Below are 18,778 nucleotides of genomic sequence, written 5' to 3'. Positions count from 1 at the left end.
TTATCGATATGTATGTTCCTATGACCATTTTCTTAATTGTTTTGGGTTCGTTTTTGTAGGTCCTTTTCTTCTCTTGTGTTTCCCACTCAGAGAAGTTCCTTTAGTATTTGTGGTAGAGCTGGTTTGGTGGGGCTGAATTCTCTTAGCTTTTGCTTGTCTGTAACGCTGTTGATTTCTCCATCAAATCTGAATAAGATCCTTGCTGGGTAGAGTAATCTTGGTTGTAGGTTCTTCCCTTTCATCACTTTAAGTATATCATGCCACTCCCTTCTGGCCTGTAGAGTTTCTGCTGAGAAATCAGCTGTTAACCTTATGCTAGCTCCCTTGTATGTTATCTGTCATTTTTACCTTGCTGCTTTCAATAATTTTTCTTTGTGTTTAATTTTTGCCAATTTGATTACTATGTGTCTCGGTGTGTTTCTCCTTGGGTTTATCCTGTATGGGACTTGCTGCACTTCCTGGACCTGGCTGGCTATTTCCTTTCCCATGTTAGGGAAGTTTTCAACAATAATCTCTTCAAATTTTTTCTGTGGTCCTTTCTGTCTGTCTTCTCCTTCTGGGACCCCTATAATGCGAACGCTGTTGCGTTTAACGTTGTCTCAGAGGCCTCTTAGGCTGTCTTCATTTCTTTTCATTCTTTTTTCTGTATTCTGTTCTGCAGCAGTGAATTCCACCATTCTGTCTTCCAGGTCAGTTATCCTTTATTCTTCCTCAGTTATTCTGCTATTGATTCCTTCTAGTGTAGTTTTCATTTCAGTTATTGTATTGTTCATCTCTGTTTGTTTGTTCTTTAATTCTTCTAGGTCTTTGTTAAACATTTCTTGCATCTTCTCAATATTTGCCTCCATTCTTTTTCCAAGGTCCTGGATCATCTTCACTATCATTATTCTGAATTCTTTTTCTGGAAAGTTGCCTATCTCCACTTCATTTAGTTGTTTTTCTGGGGTTTTATCTTGTTCCTTCATCTGGTACAGAGCCCTCTGCCTTTTCATCTTGCCTATCTTTCTGTGAATGTGGTTTTTGTTCCACAGGCTGCAGGATTGTTGTTCTTCTTGCCTTTGTCATGTGCCCTCTGGCGGATGAGGCTATCTAAGAGGCTTGTACAAGTTTCCTGATGCGAGGGACTGGTGATGGGTAGAGCTGACTGTTGCTCTGGTCAGCAGAGCTGAGTAAAACTTTAATCCGCTTGACTGGTGATGGCTGGGGCCGGGTTCCCTCCCTGTTGGTTGTTTGGCTTGAGGCAACCCAACACTGGAGCCTACCTAGGCTCTTTGGTGGGGCTAATGGCAGACTCTGGGAGGGCTCACACTCAGAACTTCTGCTGCTAGTGTCCTTGTTCCCACAGTGAGCCACAGCCACCCCCCGCCTCTGCTGGAGACGCTCCAACCCTAGCAGGTTGGTCTGTTTCAGTCTCCTATGGGGTCACTGCTGCTTCCCCTGGGTCCCGATGTGCACACTACTTTGTGTGTGCCCTCCAAGAGTGGAGTCTCTGTTTCCCCCAGTCCTGTCGAAGTCCTGCAATCAAATCTCACTGGACTTCAAAGTCTGATTCTCTAGGAATTCCTCCTTCCGTTGCCGGACTCCCAGTTGGGAAGCCTGACGTGGGGCTCAGAACCTTCACTCCAGTGGGTGGACTTCTGTGGTATAGTGTTCTCCAGTCTGTGAGTCACCCACCCAGCAGTTATGGGATTTGATTTTATTGTGATTGTGCCCCTCGTACCATCTCATTGTGGCTTCTCTTTTGTCTTTGGATGTAGGGTATCTTTTTTGGTGAGTTCCAGTGTCTTCCCATCAATGACTGTCCATCAGCTAGTTTTGATTCTGGTGTTCTCACGAGAGGGAGTGAGAGCACATCCCTCTACTCCGCCATCTTGGTTCAGGGCCGATCTTTATTTCAATTCTACTGGAGAACTACTTAACTCCCTCTGTTTTCATGAGTAGTTTTGTTAGGGAACCACTGACTGAAACTGCCCACACTGGATAGGCACGATAACCACTTGCATGACTTATTGTACAATAGGAGATCCTGGTAAGGAACATGGAACTAACAAAGTACCACCAATTGGAAGAATCTGAGAAAGGTCAAAAGGAGAGAGGAGATGCCAGTCCATATGTCCTACCAACCTCCCAGAATCATTCTTGCTGGAATCCATCTTGGCTGAGAGATGTGCACGCCACCAGGAAGAACCATGAGTCAGAATGATTGGCTAGAGACAACCTGGAAACTACCACATCACCATAAAACCTGAGACTGTGAGCCACGTGGCAGAGTACTCCTCCTGGGTTCCCTCTGCTGCTCTCCACCCAGGTGCCTCTTCCCACTAAAGTCTCTTGCTTTGTCAGCACGTGTGTCTCCTTGGACAATACATTTCTGAGTGTTAGATAAGAGCCCACTCTCGGCCCTGGAAGGGGTGTCCCTTCCTGCAACAGTTTCCGTCCTTTGTTATGTATACCTAAAAAAATCAGCAGACTGAGGGCACTCTCCAGTCATTGTGTTAATCAAAATTCCCTTCTCAAATTTCCAAATGCCCCTGTAGAGATGGACATTTGTCTCCAACTGAATACGTCTTCTTAAATAAAAGTGACTGTAATCTATAGAGGCCAGCAAATGGTACTGAGGTTTCTGGGCTAGGAGAGCTTTGAAAGTATTTAAAATCTTTGACATGGTATCCCCATTAGTCCATCCTACTAGTCCAAAAAATGAAAGTCCTCTTGCTGAGTGAAATCACTTGGTTTCTCTAAAATTTCCATTAGAAATAAGCTGGCCCAAGAGAATGACAAAGACAAATTTTTATTATTTATTTATTTATTTGATGGGAAACGGGAAGATATTTTAATGGGGGAAAAAGGAATAAGTGAAGAGACTGTCTGTAAACATTTATCTAGCATAGCATCTAGCACATCCAGAAGTCAACAATGTTTTCTGAGTAGAGTACAGAAGTCCCTGTACTCATGGTAATGGACAATCAATGGGGGGCAATGCATGGCTATCCAGATATGTATGGTTATTTATTTATTTATTTTATCAAGATCACTGTGAGTTGTAGAGACATGACCTTTTTACTATATAAACATCTGGCAAATCAAAGACAAATCAAATCAACTTACGCTTTGTAAACTAACCATTTTAAAGATAATCATTGCTTGAAAGAATCCCTCAATTACATTTTGATGTTTGTAGATATGCAATCAAATTGTAACTTATGAAGAGAAAAGAAAGCCTTACCAAATAATTGATGACATAAAATCGGTCATATTCTCTGTTCTTAGGATTGATCCTACGATGCTGTTTTTTCCTCATGTGATCTTTAAGTGTATTTTTGTCCCTGAAGGTCTTTTCACAGTACAAGCACTGCAAGCTACAAGAAAGACACAAATGTTGAGATTAAATAAGTCTCTGAAATAGTTGTTGCATAGCCCTTTATTATTATTATTATTGGGTCTTATAATTTATTCATTTTAGGACTCACAGAATCTTCAAATGGCATATGATACCCTTCTGGAATCCCTTTCATTTTATTCATTTGGCTTTAGAGGATGCATGCTGTGGTTTATTTTGTAGTCGGCTAACTTGGCCAACTTGGCTATTTAGTTAAAACTGTGATATAGATAGCAATTATCCAAAAATGATTTTGGTGCTTTACTAATCGAATTACCTATTCTAAAAATGAAAATGTAGGTATGTTCTTCAAATAAATATATGATAACTAGCTTTGGTTGCCTCCATTGAGTATAACAATTAGTCCATGGTTTGATATATCCTGTGACCTAATTTGCAGGTCTGATTCCTAGCGCCAGCTGTGGGACGTGGTCAAGTTACTTGACGCCTCTGATACCGCTCATTTTCTGCTAACCTGATGATAAAACATACATTTTAGAGAATTTTTACGATAATGTATACATATATGTGCACATAAGTTCATAATCATGATAACAATTCACACAAAATATAAATGTATGTATACATGTTTAATTTATTGATATATATATGAATAAAATACCTAGCACATTCATAGCATACAGTAAGTGCTATTTTTACTATCTTATCATTCGCATGTATCTTCTGCTAGAATATTTCCACTGACTGGGAATTCATTACCTAATGAGGCAGTAATGACCAGTTTTGAACAGATTACTAACAAAATGTCTTTCTCATACTAAGCTTGACAGTTGATACTGCCTGGATTACCCAACAGCCATTAGAGTTCTACTTTCTGGAGTAACACAGAATAAGTATACATGAAAACTTATTCAAAAACCAAAACTCTGATGTTTTGGTTTGTTTGGCCTCACTGTGTGTTGGGCACTGAACTTGGGTTCGACAACAAAATGACTGAAATCAGTTGTTGTTTCTATTCTGAATTCTTTTTCATCTTTACTAAACACCCTTTCAATTATTTCTTATGCCACAGAAGTAACTATATTCTTTTATAGTAAACAATTTATGGGCAATAAGTTGATTAGGGATATCATTACTGCTAATCTTGCTAGAAAGCACACCTGGTATTATTTTATAAATGAATGGTCATTCAATAAAAGAGTAAAGAGACTTGTTTTAATGTACTGTTGATACCAGAATTTGAATTCAGAACTTTTTATAATGGGTATTTCTTTCTCAATGTTATTGCTCCAAATGTTGTGGTCTGAGATACCACATTCATTAGTATTATATTAAATGAATAAAACTAGGTTTTGAGAGTAAAATCTTGGGCCCTTTCCTAGAAAGAAAAGAGGATAGATTTTTGAGAGCCATTTTGGTGATGTAGAGAATTTCCTTCCCTATTTCTACAAGCTAAACTCTAGATACTCACGGTTGCCAGAATATGACCTTGAGAAAAGTGGAGTGTTATGATATATAAATGTGAATAAATACTAAAAGGTAAAAGAATGCAATTAGTATGTTATGTTTCACATAAAACTGAATAACATCTAGCAATGTGACAATATATTTACTTTACTAAATGTGTAGAAAAATTATAGAGAAAAGTAAAGAAATTATGAATCTGAAATGAAGAATAGTGGTTTCTGGGGGAGATACTAATGAGGAAGGGCACACAGCGAGATTCAAAGGAAATAATAACATTCTCTTTCTTAGGCTGGTTAAGTGTATTTTTCATATCCTATATAATAACATACCTTATAATGGCATATACATTGTTTGGTATATATGACATTTATATTTTAAAACTACTAAAAGGCAATATGATCTACAAAAAATAAGGATTGTCATACAAAATGTGAACTCCTCCAACACGAGAAATGAGAAAATTCCATTTCTTGAGTTACTTCTGACTATTAAATTAATTTTTAAAAATTCAAAACAGAATCCAAGATTGAGACAGCTTCAGGTCGTGTTTCATAAAAAAGTACTTACTTGTCAAGCTTTTTCTGTAATGTACACAGAAATTCATTGCAGTTTACAATGTTGTCTGGCAACCCAATGTTGAAAGTGTGTTCTCTGGCCATATGGTTCAAAAGGACAGATCTAGGAAGAAATTTGAGCAATTTGCATTATTTACAACTTATCTAGGAACAAATCAGGTCATGAGTAGTGTTTGTATAATGATAACAACACTAATTAGAAGTACAAGCAAAGGTTAATAAACACTGAAACACACATTTGGGCTATGAAAGAGTGACATGTTATAAAAAAAAGTATGCACATAAGCACTATCATATGAAAAGAAAGTCAACAGAAACTGTTGCTGAGGAAGCCCAAATATTGGACTTGTCAGACAAAGACTTTAAATCAGACAATAAGAATATGTGTAAAGAATTAAGGAAAACCATGTCTAAAGAATCAAAAAAAGGTATGAGAATAATATCTTATAAAAAAGAGGATACTAATAAAAAAACAGAAATTAAAAAAAAACATACAAATCTGGAGATGAAATGTACAGTAACTGAAATGAAAAATTCACTGGAAGGTCTCAAAAGAAAAACTGAACTGGCAGAACAAAGAACCAATGAACTTGAGGATAAATTTAGATTTTGTAGTCTGTGGAACAGAAGAAAAAAGAATGAAGAAAAATAAATTGAGCCTCAGACACCATCCCATCTACCAACATCTGTATAATAGGATTCCCAAAAGGCAAAGAAAGATAGGGGAAGAAAGAATATTTGAAGAAATAATGGCCAAAAACTTCCCAAATTTGATGGAAAACATTAATCCAAACAGAAGAAGCCCAATAAACTTCAAGTATAATAAATCAGAGAGACCCATACCAAGAAAAAATATGAAGATGAAATCAAGACAGGTCCCAGATAACAAAACCTGAGAAAATTCACTGCTAACAGACCTGCCCAACAAGAAACTAAAAGAAGTCCTTTGGGCTAAAATGAAAGGATGCTAGATAGTAACTCAAACATACATAAAGAAGTAAAAAGCTCCAGTAAATGTAATTACACAGTCAAATATAAAAGGCAGTATTAAATGAATTATTGTTTACAAATCTTTTCTCCCATATCTGATGTAAAAATAACTGCATGAAGTAACGATTTTAAAGACATGTTAATGAGCTTATAATGTATAAAGATGTAGTTTGTATGAATAGCACAAAGGAGTGGGGAAAGAGCTAGCTACGTTGGAGCAAAGTTTTTGTGTACTGTTGAAATTACGTTGGTATTAATCTGAACTCAATTGTTTTAAGTTAAAATGTTAGGGGCTTCCCTGGTGGCACAGTGGTTGGGAGTCCGCCTGCCAATGCAGGGGACATGGGTTTGGGCCCTGGTCTGGGAGAATCCCACATGCCATGGAGCAGCTAGGTCCGTGAGCCACAACTGCTGAGCCTGCGTTCTAGAGCTTGCGAGCCACAACTACTGAGCCCTTGTGCCACAGCTACTGAGGCTGCATGCCTAGAGCCCGTGCTCCACAACAAGAGGCCACCGCAATAAGAGGCCTGCATACCACAATGAAGAGTAGCCCCCGCTCGCTGCAACTAGAGAAAGCCCATGCTCAGCAACGAAGGCCCAGTGCAGCCAAAAATAAATAAATTTATAAAAAAATAAATAAAATGTTAATTGTAATCTCCAGTGAATTGTAGTGGATAGTGAATGGGCCACTAACAAAATAACTCAAAAAATATAGTAAAAGAAACAAAGGAATAAAAATGGTACACTAGAAAATATCTATTTAACAAAAAAGAAGGCAGTAATGGAGGGGAGAAATAAAAAAAAGAAACTTAAAACATAAAACAAACAGCAAACTGGTCTAAGTAATCCCATCTCATCAGTAATTACATTAAACATAAATTAGACACTCCAACCAAAAAGCAGAGATTAGCAGAATGGATTAAAAAACATGATCCAACTATATGCTGTTTACAGGAGACACATTTTAGATTAAGATTGAAAGAAATAGCTTCATATATTCCAGAGTCAAAAGTGTATAGGAGAGGGGAGATAGATGTAGGATAGCAAGAAAGTACTTATTCTTCTATCCTTATCATTAACCCATGTCCTTTGTCTTTCTATTCTTTTTATGTCCCTAGGCTGGGAGGACACAAATATAATCCCTAAGTATTGCTAATAACGTACATAGCTGGAATCAGGTTATATCTTTAATCTTTTATTATAAACTGACCTTTTCATAAACAAGAACTGCAGAAGGGGACACTTTATAAAAATGAGATGCTGCTTATCTTTGTCATTGGTTAATTTCTTAAAAATTTCGTTTATTAGAGAACAATGACATAGTCAATCAAAACTACTGAGGAGTTCACTTAATTCCCATGTCACCCCAGTCAACAGAGAATACAGATACAGGTAGAAAATAACAGGAAGATTATATTAGGAATTATAGGAGCACCAATATTCAGTAAGTTGAAATACCAATATTATCATAATTTCATATCATATGGACATATACTTCAAATCACATCAGTCCCTACATTTATCATAAAAACTTAAGCTTTATATAAATATAAAATATTTTTATAAAATAAACTTTATATAAATATAAAAATATTTATAGCTTTTTAATACTAGAGATTCCTAATAATAATCACACGTCTCCTCACTAGGTTAATAATAGTTTTAACATAAAATCAGAAACAATATGCTAAAAAGAAGTAGCAATGCTTGGTAAACTTTTTGATAGTGAGGTGGTCCTCACTGCCATCCTCATAAAGCCCTTTGAAACTGACAGGGTTAGAGGATAATTAGTGACCTTGGCACAGATTTTTCTCCATGCTAACTGATTCTATATGAGAATCAAATCTTCATCACTGGTGTTTTCAACATTGATGCTTCATCCAAACCCTTTTCTAAATTCAAACAAATAGCTACCCTCTCCTCTTCAATGTTTTTCAGACAACGATGTCAGTTTGTGCTAGGCTTTTCTTTTTTTTTTAGAAACTAAAGACTGCTTTCATTCAAGTGGGTGGGAGAATGATATTTTTCTGATTGTCCATTGTATGCTGTCACTGAAACTATTCCCATTTCCTAGAGGTTACAACTTCATGACTTATATTTAAGTGAATGTACATTTGTAAATATTACTGTTGCATAAAAAGAAATTTGTCTGATCTTTGTCCCTGGTTCCAGGCACTGAGCTTCAAAAATCCTTGGAATTTCTCTATGATCAGATTACCTTTGCTAATAAAGTGACTTGTGGTAGGCCCCTAGAAAGCTTCAGGATGGGGATTGGTTACCAGAAAGACTAACAATGTGATCAAAGGGTTGGGACTTAGAGCCACCCTGACCTCCAGAAAGGAGAGAGGGGCCGGAGATTAAGTTCAATAATTAAATCAATCATGCTTACATAATGAAGCATGTAAAAATTCTGGATACCAAAACTCAGTGAAGATTCTTGGTTGGTAAATACACTGATGTGCCAGGAAGATGATATATCCTGATTCTTTAAGGAGAAGGCATAGAAGCTCTGTGTTCAAGACCCATCCAGACCCTGCTCTGTGTCTCTTCATTTAACTGTTCCTCATCTGTATCCTTTATGATAAACACTTTCCTGAGTTTTGTGAGCCATTCTAGTGAATTAATGAACCTATGCAAATTATTGGTGGGTAGCCATGAATTCGTAGCCAGTTGGTCAAAAGTGCAGGTGTCCTGGGGAACCCCTAAACTTGTGGCTGGTGTCTGAAGTGTGGGCAGGCTTGTTGGGGATGATGCCCTTAAACCTGTAGAGTCTGATGCGAACTCTGGGTGGTTAGCATTAGAACTGAATTACAGTACACCAGTTGGTTTTGGGCCAGTTGGGGTTGGTGACAGAATTACCAATTCCCCATTTTTTTCCCCCTTAGATCTTTATCATTTTTAATGTTCAAAAGTGAAACACCAAAAACTGCTAAAGGATTTTTTTTTGTCCACTTGGCTCAGCATTTGGGATCTTAGATCCCCAGCCAGGGATCACACCTGTGGCCCCTGCAGCAGAAGCACAGAGCCTTAACCACTGGACTGCCAGGGAAGTCCCAGCCAAAGGTTTAGCGTTAACAGGTTTATACAGAAGGGCATGTCTGTTGTAGTTTGCTGCACGTGGTCTTGCCTGTCGGACAATTTAAAAAGCCCTACAACATTAAACACAATTCTATTTCTGGCATCTAAAAAATTTATCCCCCTACTCTGCTTAGAGCAACTACATTCCATCTTTGATGTCTGGTGGATTAAAAAAAAATTACTGTGGATATATGAAAGGGTTCTGAGCCAATCCATAGAACTTAGTCTATATAGCCATTGTGGATGTTTTGGTAAGTCTTCAGATGAAAAACAGTAAAATTTAAAGACATACATAATTGCTACCTGTTTCCGAGGAATTCCTCATTGCAAAACATACAACTGCCTTGAAAACTGTTATCATTTCGCTCTTGTTGCTGTTGTTCCAGAATTTCTTTCTGTAAAATAGAAACACAGATATATGATATTATCTTTAATAAATCCATAGTTAGCTAATGAAAAATGTCATAGTCTGGATGGGAGGAAATTGGGGTAGAAGCATAAAAGGAAGTATGTGAACACTGATGATATTTTGAATTTCTCCATTCCTGTCCTTGTACCTAAACTCCAAGTCTATACTGTTAAATGCCAGACAACATACCATTAGGATAGCTATGTAGGAAACTTGAAGTCAATAGGGTCTCACCATCCTTCACTACTCTGTCCTTCCTCTGTCTTTATTAATCATCTCCCAACCTCACTCTCTTCCAAAAGCAAAAATGTGCTCCTTTCTGTAATTCTCAGTTTAGTTTGTAATCAAGTTCTGATCAATTTTTCACTTGGACTTTCATATTACTTCTCTCCACCATTCCCAATGCCATCACCCTGAATCCAGTCTTTAATCAGTCATTATGAGATTACTATAAGTAAGTCTCTTAGAGGGTCTGCCTTATTTCAATCCTTTTTTTCTATCATATCCATCCTCTCTTTTGTTGCTAGAAAAACTTCTTAAAATTATTTTCATGTACAATTATCCTGTTACTCTCCAACTCTAATAATTTAAAATTTACATTGGTAACACCCTATTCTAATCATGGTGGTTCTTCTACACATTGTTTTTCCATGAGGTAATTTTATTTCTCTTTGCTTTTTCACTCTTATAAATATTAACTGTTCTTTAAGGTCCAACTTGATCCCCATTTCTGCCATGTAGTCATTTCTGGACTACAATAGTTAAGAGCTCAGACTCTGAAACATCAAATAGAACTAGATTTGAATCTGGCTCTCACCTGTACTCAATATTTTATTTAACATCTTTAATACTCAATTTTCTCAATTTTAAGATGAAAATGAAAATATTACCTCATAGCATTGTTTATAGGATTAAATCAGAAATTTATGTACAGAATTCAAATTGTGCATGTGTATGGTCAAGCCACTCAAGATGGCTGTTCTCTTGCTCTCTGTACATCCCCTGACCAACCAGTGCCTGCTTCACCTATACCCTATGCACATGACTGACCTTCTTGTGTACTTGCCCCAGGCCCCAGCTAGTGATTGTTCTCATCAAAGGGGCGCTGAGGTGTGTGCCTCTCTACTGGTTTCCCTGGTAACTAATGAGCTCACCTGATGTCAATTCCCCAATAACTGGTAACTTGCTTTACCGTCATCTCTTTTGCTTGCTTTTATCTTCTAAATGGATATGAAGACTCTTTGAAATTAAAAGAAAGTCTTTATGCTGTTCTTATTTTACACCTGCATATGACTCTCCAGCTAGTCTTATAACATGAAGCTCAAAACACGAACTTCATAAACTTTATTGCTGATTCTGTAAATATCTGTAGGACAGCATAAAAAATGAGCTTGTATCTAGAAGCTTAACAAATTCCATGTGGCATTTCTGGAAATGTATCACCAAACATTTAGAATTATTAATCCACTGAAGAAAAAAATTAAGAAGCTGCCAGGATAAAAATCAATTCAATCAACTTCTGGTTTCAGCCATGATGAAATAATGGATATAACACTTCTCCTCCCCTTGTAAACTACTGTAAAACAAATTGCTTCATATATCTTACCTTTTTTCAGAAAATGTATAATAGGGACTTCGCTAGTGGCTCAGTGGTTAAGAATCCGCCTGTCAGTAAAGGGGACAAAGGTTCGAGCCCTGGTCCAGGAAGATCCCACATGCTGTGGAGCAGCTAAGCCCGTGCGCCACAACTACTGAGCCTGCGCTCTAGAACCCGCGAGTGACAACTACTGAGCCTACGTGACACAACTACTGAAGCCTGTGTGCCTGAAGTCTGTGCTCCGCAACAAGAGAATGCACCACAGTGAGAAGCCCACACACGACGAAGAGTAGACCCCGCTCACCGCAACTAGAGAAAGCCCACGCGTAGCAACGAAGACCCAACACAGCCTCCCTCCTCCACCACACAAAAAGAAAATGGACAATAGCACATGGCTGTGATTGATGAGTAAAAAAAATAATACATTGCCAGTTTTCTGTTGGGTAGTGTTTTCCAAATTGCAACATAGGGAAGTTAAACCCAAATGAAGGTTATGTATCTACCTCACTTGGTGTAGAAGGAAAAAAAGACTGGCATTCAGGATACAAAAGCAAGGGGAATTTGTGGGACAAGGTACTAGAAAGAAGAGAGCTGCAGAGGAGGAGCTCAAGAAACCTGGACTGGGATTCTTTTTACCTTGGTCCAAATACTGAGCTGTACATGTATAGGGCAGAATCTGTGAGACTTTACAAAGGAGTTGCCAGGGTCTGTGAAGATTCTGGAAATTACAGCACTGGAATATGTTGGAGCTTTGACATACAGAATGGAGACACCTTGCTCAACACTTCAGGCACACAGCAAATATAAAAGAACACTGTTTACTTCATGAAGTTTAGGGCTTTATGCTGGCAGCAAGTGGATAGATAAAAGCAAAAGAAATAAAGGGAGTAAGGTTGATGTATCAGACAATTTTAATTATTGCTTTTTTTTTTTTTGCAGTACGCGGGCCTCTCACTGTTGTGGCCTCTCCCGTTGTGGAGCACAGGCTCCGGATGCGCAGGCTCAGCGGCCATGGCTCACGGGCCTAGCCGCTCCGCGGCATGCGGGATCTTCCCGGACCGGGGCATGAACCTGTGTCCCCTGCATCGGCGGGCGGACTCTCAACCACTGCGCCACCAGGGAATTATTGCTTTTTAAGTGAATCTTACATAAAAACTGAAAGTGACAGTAAAAGTCAAATTAAAGGAAAACCGAACTTTTACAAACGTATAGTTCGACTAAAAAAGAAAACACGCTTCAGAGCCCTATATTTACAACTTTGGTAGCAGCAAAACCAAAAACCCAATAAAGCTCTTGATAAAGATCACTATAAACATCCCACAGTAAGGCTGAGCAATACTTTCTCTGTCTGCTCCTGTTTTCAGCCTACAAGACCTGTTAATGCTTATTAAAAATCATCATCTCATATTTCTCAGGCTGGTGATGATATAACCCAAAGTTGGCTAAAGAAAAATCTTATTCAACTTAATATTTCCTTGGTTTTGACTCAGCACAAATATAACAGATTTGTGAGTCTAAACCAGAGTGATACTGAGCCATCTACAGTTTTCTTTGGCCAAATTTAAGTTTTATCAGTTGACCCTGAATTGCACAACCTGAGTGTAGACGCCTGAAGTTGTGTATAAATGGATTCTTCTTAGTAGAGCCTAATTTACATTTTGGTGAATTAGAAGGAGCATGGAGTAGACAGGGCACTAAAGCAAGAAGCCACTTTTTAAAAAAAAAAATTAATTTATTTTTGGCTGTGTGCGGGCTTTCTCTAGTTGCAGCGAGCAGGGGCTACTCTTCGTTGTGGTGCGTGGGCTTCTCATTGCGGTGGCTTCTCTTGTTACGGAGCACAGGCTCTAGGCGTGAAGCCTTCAGTAGCTGTGGCACGTGGGCTCATAGAGCGCAGGTTCAGTAGTTGTGGCTCATGGGCTTAGTTGCTCCGTGGCATGTGGGATCTTCCCGGACCAGGGCTCGAACCTGTGTCCCCTGCATTGGCAGGCGGATTTCTAACCACCGCGCCACCAGGGAAGTCCCCAAGAAGCCACTTTTTAATGGCAAGTAACTAAAACCACGCTGTTCTTTTGTTCGCATTCTGGAGGTTGTCTCATATGGTGATGAGGTGGCACTGTGAATTCTCTGCTAGTTTATCTGCACTACCTAGAGACAAGGGCTCTAGAGTACCTGTGTCGTCCCTAATCTGGCAGGTTCCATACAACTCCTTTCATTTTTATCTAAGTTCATTCTTTCACGATCTGCCTTCTGTTCACTGCACAAACTCTTTTTAAACTCTTTCCCAGACCTTCTGCCAAGGGGAGCTACTTAAACCATTCGTTGTTTCACCTCTGCTTTCTGTTTATTTCATTTGCATAAGACTTTTCTCATTTTAATAACATCAATGTAAGAAAGAGTTCTATAATTGGGAAAAATGGACATGGCCACCAGGCAGTTCAGCTTTTGATTCTCTGCTGCAACTGTTCAGCTCCAACTTGTATTCTTGCCATATTTGACTCTTGTCGTTGCAATAACATGAATACTCTACCTATTCCTTCTTGGCTATTTTCCTGTCTCCCCACTAACATATTCTATTTCTACTAACCACATCTAACCTCTCCAGTAAGATTTCCTTCTGACCAATGCTGCTCAGTACTGACATTTTAGAATTTGAGAACTGAAAGGGACCTCATGAAACTACGGACTAACTCCCTACAAAGAGATGTTAGGGTGACCTGTTTAAAGCTACAAAGCTACTTGGTGCCATATCCGGATACCACATTTGCTTTTTTTTCCTCAGAACGTACCCACTGTAGCATATCTAGACACATAGCATATAACAATAACCTTTCTATTTAGTGAACAAACAAGTTCAGAATCCAGGGGATAGATATCTGGAAAGGTAGGGCAACATAAAAATTTTTCTTACAAAATATCCACGCAAAAACTTCATTTAGATGTCTTAGATGGATTACTTCTCAGCATTTGAGGCTTTAGAACACAGTAAAATAACAGGAGAGATAATATATACAAATGTGATCATGCCTTATTTCTGACAATTATAAAAAGAGGTATACTGGCTAAGTTGATTTTCTTGATCGTAGAAATTTTAATTTGGTATTTAAAGGGTTAATAGTTTTACACAAAATGGTTTCCAAGACACCTCTCATGTTTTCCCTACTTTCAAAACTTGAGATATGATTTAACCTTTTCTGTATGATGTAGGGTCCTTGCTATGAACAATTACTACTATATTGTGCTATAACGTATCAATTTACTTTCAGGATCTCTTTGTCCCTACAAATGACTCTAAACTGTTGTGCTCTTCTGGTTGGCCTTCCTTCTCACTCTTTTATGGTCATCGCTGTCAGTGAGTCTACTTCTGCACCCACCAACTGGCTCTGCCATCTACACCTCCTTTTCATTTGCTATCCTCTGCATAGACCTCCTGTTTTTCTCCTTAAACTAGAACAAGATTATAGGAATTCCTAAAATCCAGCTAAAGAAAAATAGATAATCAAATTCTACGGATAAAATTAAGTCAAATTTGTTTGGTATCTGAGAAAGAGGAGCTCCCAGTATTTGGATGGGCTTTGTGGAAGTTATTTTTACCTCATAGGGATGCTTTTTCTCTGATTTCTGTCCTCTGTGCTATTTGGATCTACTGAGGTTACCAGATACCAGATGGACAGATTTATAGGAAAGACTTTCCCTGTACACACACATTTAAAAAGTATGTTTATCCAAAGCATGTCCAGAGAGATGGAAGTCAAAATCTGATTGTAAATGGACCTTAAAAAAAAAACCCTAGTATATAAATATGTAATGACTATATCTGAAAGTGAAACAATTAGAACTGGTACTTAAAGTAACATGAAATAGCTCCCTGTTTTCTACTGAATAAAATCCACAATCTTTAGAATGGCATTCACATTGCTTTGTACCTGATTCTATTCTAGGTTTTTAAAAGCCTTCTCTTGCATTGCTTCTCCATATAAACTCTGTTACAGGGAAAAACAAGAACATCTGCTATAATCTGTGTATTACTCTTCTCAATAGCAGTTCTCAATTACTTATTGTGATTCCTCAGGCCACTCAATGGTCTGGAGTAACTGTTCTCTCTTTTTTTCACCCACCTTTGCCAACTGGAGTTCTCTTCCCTAATCCTTCAGAGCTCAGTTCAAACACTACATCTCTGTGGTGAGTGGGAACAACAACTGATGGGGACTCAGGAGATGTGTATTCTTGTCCTGGTTTTGTGACTAACTAGCTCTAAATGTGGCCTTAAGCATGCCACTTCTCTAGGACTTAGGTTCTGGTGATCTCTAAATTGCTTCTGAAACATTCTACAAATCATAAAGTGGACTGACCCTGACCACTTCTGTGCTAGAAGTATCTTCTTTTGCCACCACAGTATGTAGTGTTCCATAGACATCTACATTGCTTGGTCTTCAAGAAAACTATGTCCCAACCATCTCTACTAAGAGAACATGGAGCTTCTTTATGTCACATGTACACAATTTATTAGAGTAGACTCTTAATAATACATGATAACTACATTTACACCCCCAGTGCAACAACATACACACTACAAATGTGAATGCTCTCCTGAAAATCAGAATGAAATTCTCAAAGGAGACGAGTTTATAAAACAATTGATTATCTCTTACTCATATAGGACTGGCACTTCATATAGACTATAAAATGGAGAGCTTTCCACAGCAATAGTAAGTTGGTATTTATTTAAACAAAGATAATAGCCTACTGTATATGTAAACTATCCTAAAAAATGGTATTTATTACAGTTATTAATTTAAAAGTTCTAAAGTAGCTGTTTTTTTTAAAAAACTCACAACTGGTAATTTTTAGAAATATAAAGAGTTACATACAGAATTTTAGATTGCTATGGGATAGGAATTTGGAGAACAAGTTTTTACTTTTTTTCACTTAAATGCTTTCATTTTAATACAGTATATATACTTTTAATAAGTATATATCTTAAAAGCATAATTATCAATTCATGTTTCTAAGATGACTTTTTGAGAGAAACAGGAGATGCAAGTCAAGATAAGGAAATGAACTAGAATGATAATTATTAAATCCAACAATTAAGGAAACTAAGTATATTGAAGTAGAATGTTATTGTTTTATTCTTTAAACATATTAAGAAATAAAATAATGGCAACACACTCTCCCTCTTATCTACTCTAATAAAGCCTACTCTATGAAATGTCTGTCTGTACATTATAAAATAGGAAATTATTATTTCTTAATATAGGAACATGAAATATATAGATATACTTTTAGTGAAATTTTACTTATACATAAAATAAATCATGTGAAGATGAAAAAGAAATTATTTTAATTCTGCAACTATTATATCCTATAATAGCTTTCATCATCCTGTTGTAATCAATTCAGTAAATTAAGAAGATAGTTCTCATTTATTTGTTGAAATTGGCTTTGCTGACAGTTATGTCAGGATATGCCAAACGAGTTAGTAAACCTGGAAGCTATTCAAGTCATGTAACTCTGTCAGTGTCTCTTATTTTCTTACCATTTTTTATTATGAAAAATTTCACGAACAGGAAAGTTGAAAGACTAGTACAATGAACATTCCTATACTCAATATATATATTCAATAATTGTTCACATTTCACCACAGCTTCCCTCTCTTTTCACACAAACACAGACACACACACACACACTATACACATATATATTTACCACTAAACATCTTCTGTTTTGTTGAATCATTTGAAAGTAAGAGAGTGAGCTGCAGACCTCATGACACTTCACTCAAATACTTCAGCATCCCTCTTCTAATAAGGACTTTCTCCTATATACAACCATGGTGCCACTATCATTATACCTAAGAAAATCAATAATAATTCCAAAATAGTATGTAACATCCAGGCAATATTTAAATTTCTTCAACTGTCCCAAGAATGTCTTTTAATGTTCTTCTCTTCCCCAACTCCCACCAAGACCATCATCGGTTCACACATTTCATTTGCTTGCTGGGTGCCCTGCTGCCAAATCTTTGTCCCCCTCCCCTTCCTCTTAAAAAAAATCTTTTTTTCATCCATCCGATTCCCCCACTCTCTAAATCATAAGCCACAAAATAACTAACCAGCCTGGGACTTAGGCTCTGAAGTCTGGTAAAGGGAAACTTTTCCCAACTCAATAATGGTCTTCTAAAGTATATGGATGACTGCTAGGAAAACCTTGTTAATTTTACTAATTTTATGTAATGTACCCCACCAGATAAAAAGCTTGCCAAGGGGCAGAACTGCTTGGTTCATCTTTGTAGTCCCTACTGTGCCTCACCGACAGGAGTAAGCAATTAACTGTTGAATGGAAGTGCTCTGTTTCCTATGGTCTCTACTTCCTCAGACCCCTTGAACAGTCAGGAGGGATCTAGGTAAAAGAGAGCCACATCACCACTATGTCCCTCCACCCTTATTCCCACTGCTGCTAACTTGGTATGATGTGACAAAACAACACTGAGCTTTAATGATTCTGTATTTCCTCCTTCTGTGGCACACATGTTGATTGCTGCTGATCACGCGTTAGTGAGGAAGAAACTGGGTGGAAGACACTTGGGCAGTCAAGAACAAATTTTTTTTCTTTCCTCCTGCCCTTCCTTCCTTTCTTCCTTTAAGCTTGGTATCTGATAGGATTAATCATAGCATATGTTTGAAGTCACTTATGAACAGAAAAATATAATATTAGGAGAACAATCCATAGAAAGCATCACAAAGATGTGCAAATCCAAGCCACCATTTTTGTGCTTTTATTTTTCTAAAAAATCCCATGCTAGGTAGATAGACTAGATTTTATTCATGGATTTACAGAATAGAGGGATGAAGAGAACGTCACAGATGTTATACGTTGGAACTTCTCAAAGCAGCTGACGAAATCAGATAAAATTTTCATTACAAAATAGGCTTGGATAAAAACCATAGCTGTAAGAATACAGCTGAGGTATTAGGCAAAGAGTCATAATAACAAGCTGTATGTTTATGTAATTGGTTTAAAATGTCAAGAATGGTAGCAAAGGGGTCAGTGCATAGTCTTTTATCTTTATTCATAAGCCGAAGCAGAGGAAACATTAATGAAACAGCAGACATAGCAGATGGCATGCAACACCGTCACAGGGGACTGACATATAGGTAGAAAATGAAATTTGTGAGTTAGGTTGGAAATTATAAAAATCATCCATTTTGGGAAAAAGTAATTTAGAAAATGTCAATTTATAAGTATTTGTACACAGGAAAGAAAAAACTGATGCTTAAATGACAAATCCAATGGAAACAGCTTGCATTAACATAAGGAAGTAA

The 18,778-nt window shown here is 37.5% G+C and overlaps 1 protein-coding gene across 4 annotated transcripts in view; it reads right to left on the bottom strand.

Moving 5' to 3' along the window:
• Positions 1–18,778, bottom strand: part of ZNF277 (zinc finger protein 277) — a 132,501-nt gene that overhangs the window by 35,228 nt on the left and 78,495 nt on the right. For all 4 annotated transcript variants that reach the window (XM_067746761.1, XM_067746759.1, XM_067746763.1 and 1 more), the window contains 3 exons: positions 9,754–9,845; positions 5,375–5,485; positions 3,227–3,359 (listed from right to left, as the gene is read on the bottom strand). In XM_067746761.1, coding sequence (XP_067602862.1) covers positions 3,227–3,359; positions 5,375–5,485; positions 9,754–9,845 — 336 coding nt within the window. The remainder of the gene's footprint in view (positions 1–3,226; positions 3,360–5,374; positions 5,486–9,753; positions 9,846–18,778) is intronic.

Source organism: Pseudorca crassidens, chromosome 8, assembly GCF_039906515.1.
Source record: "Pseudorca crassidens isolate mPseCra1 chromosome 8, mPseCra1.hap1, whole genome shotgun sequence".
NCBI lineage: Eukaryota > Metazoa > Chordata > Mammalia > Artiodactyla > Delphinidae > Pseudorca > Pseudorca crassidens.
The sequence above is the reverse complement of the archived record's forward strand: the minus strand, read 5'-3'. Positions and strand labels throughout refer to the sequence as shown.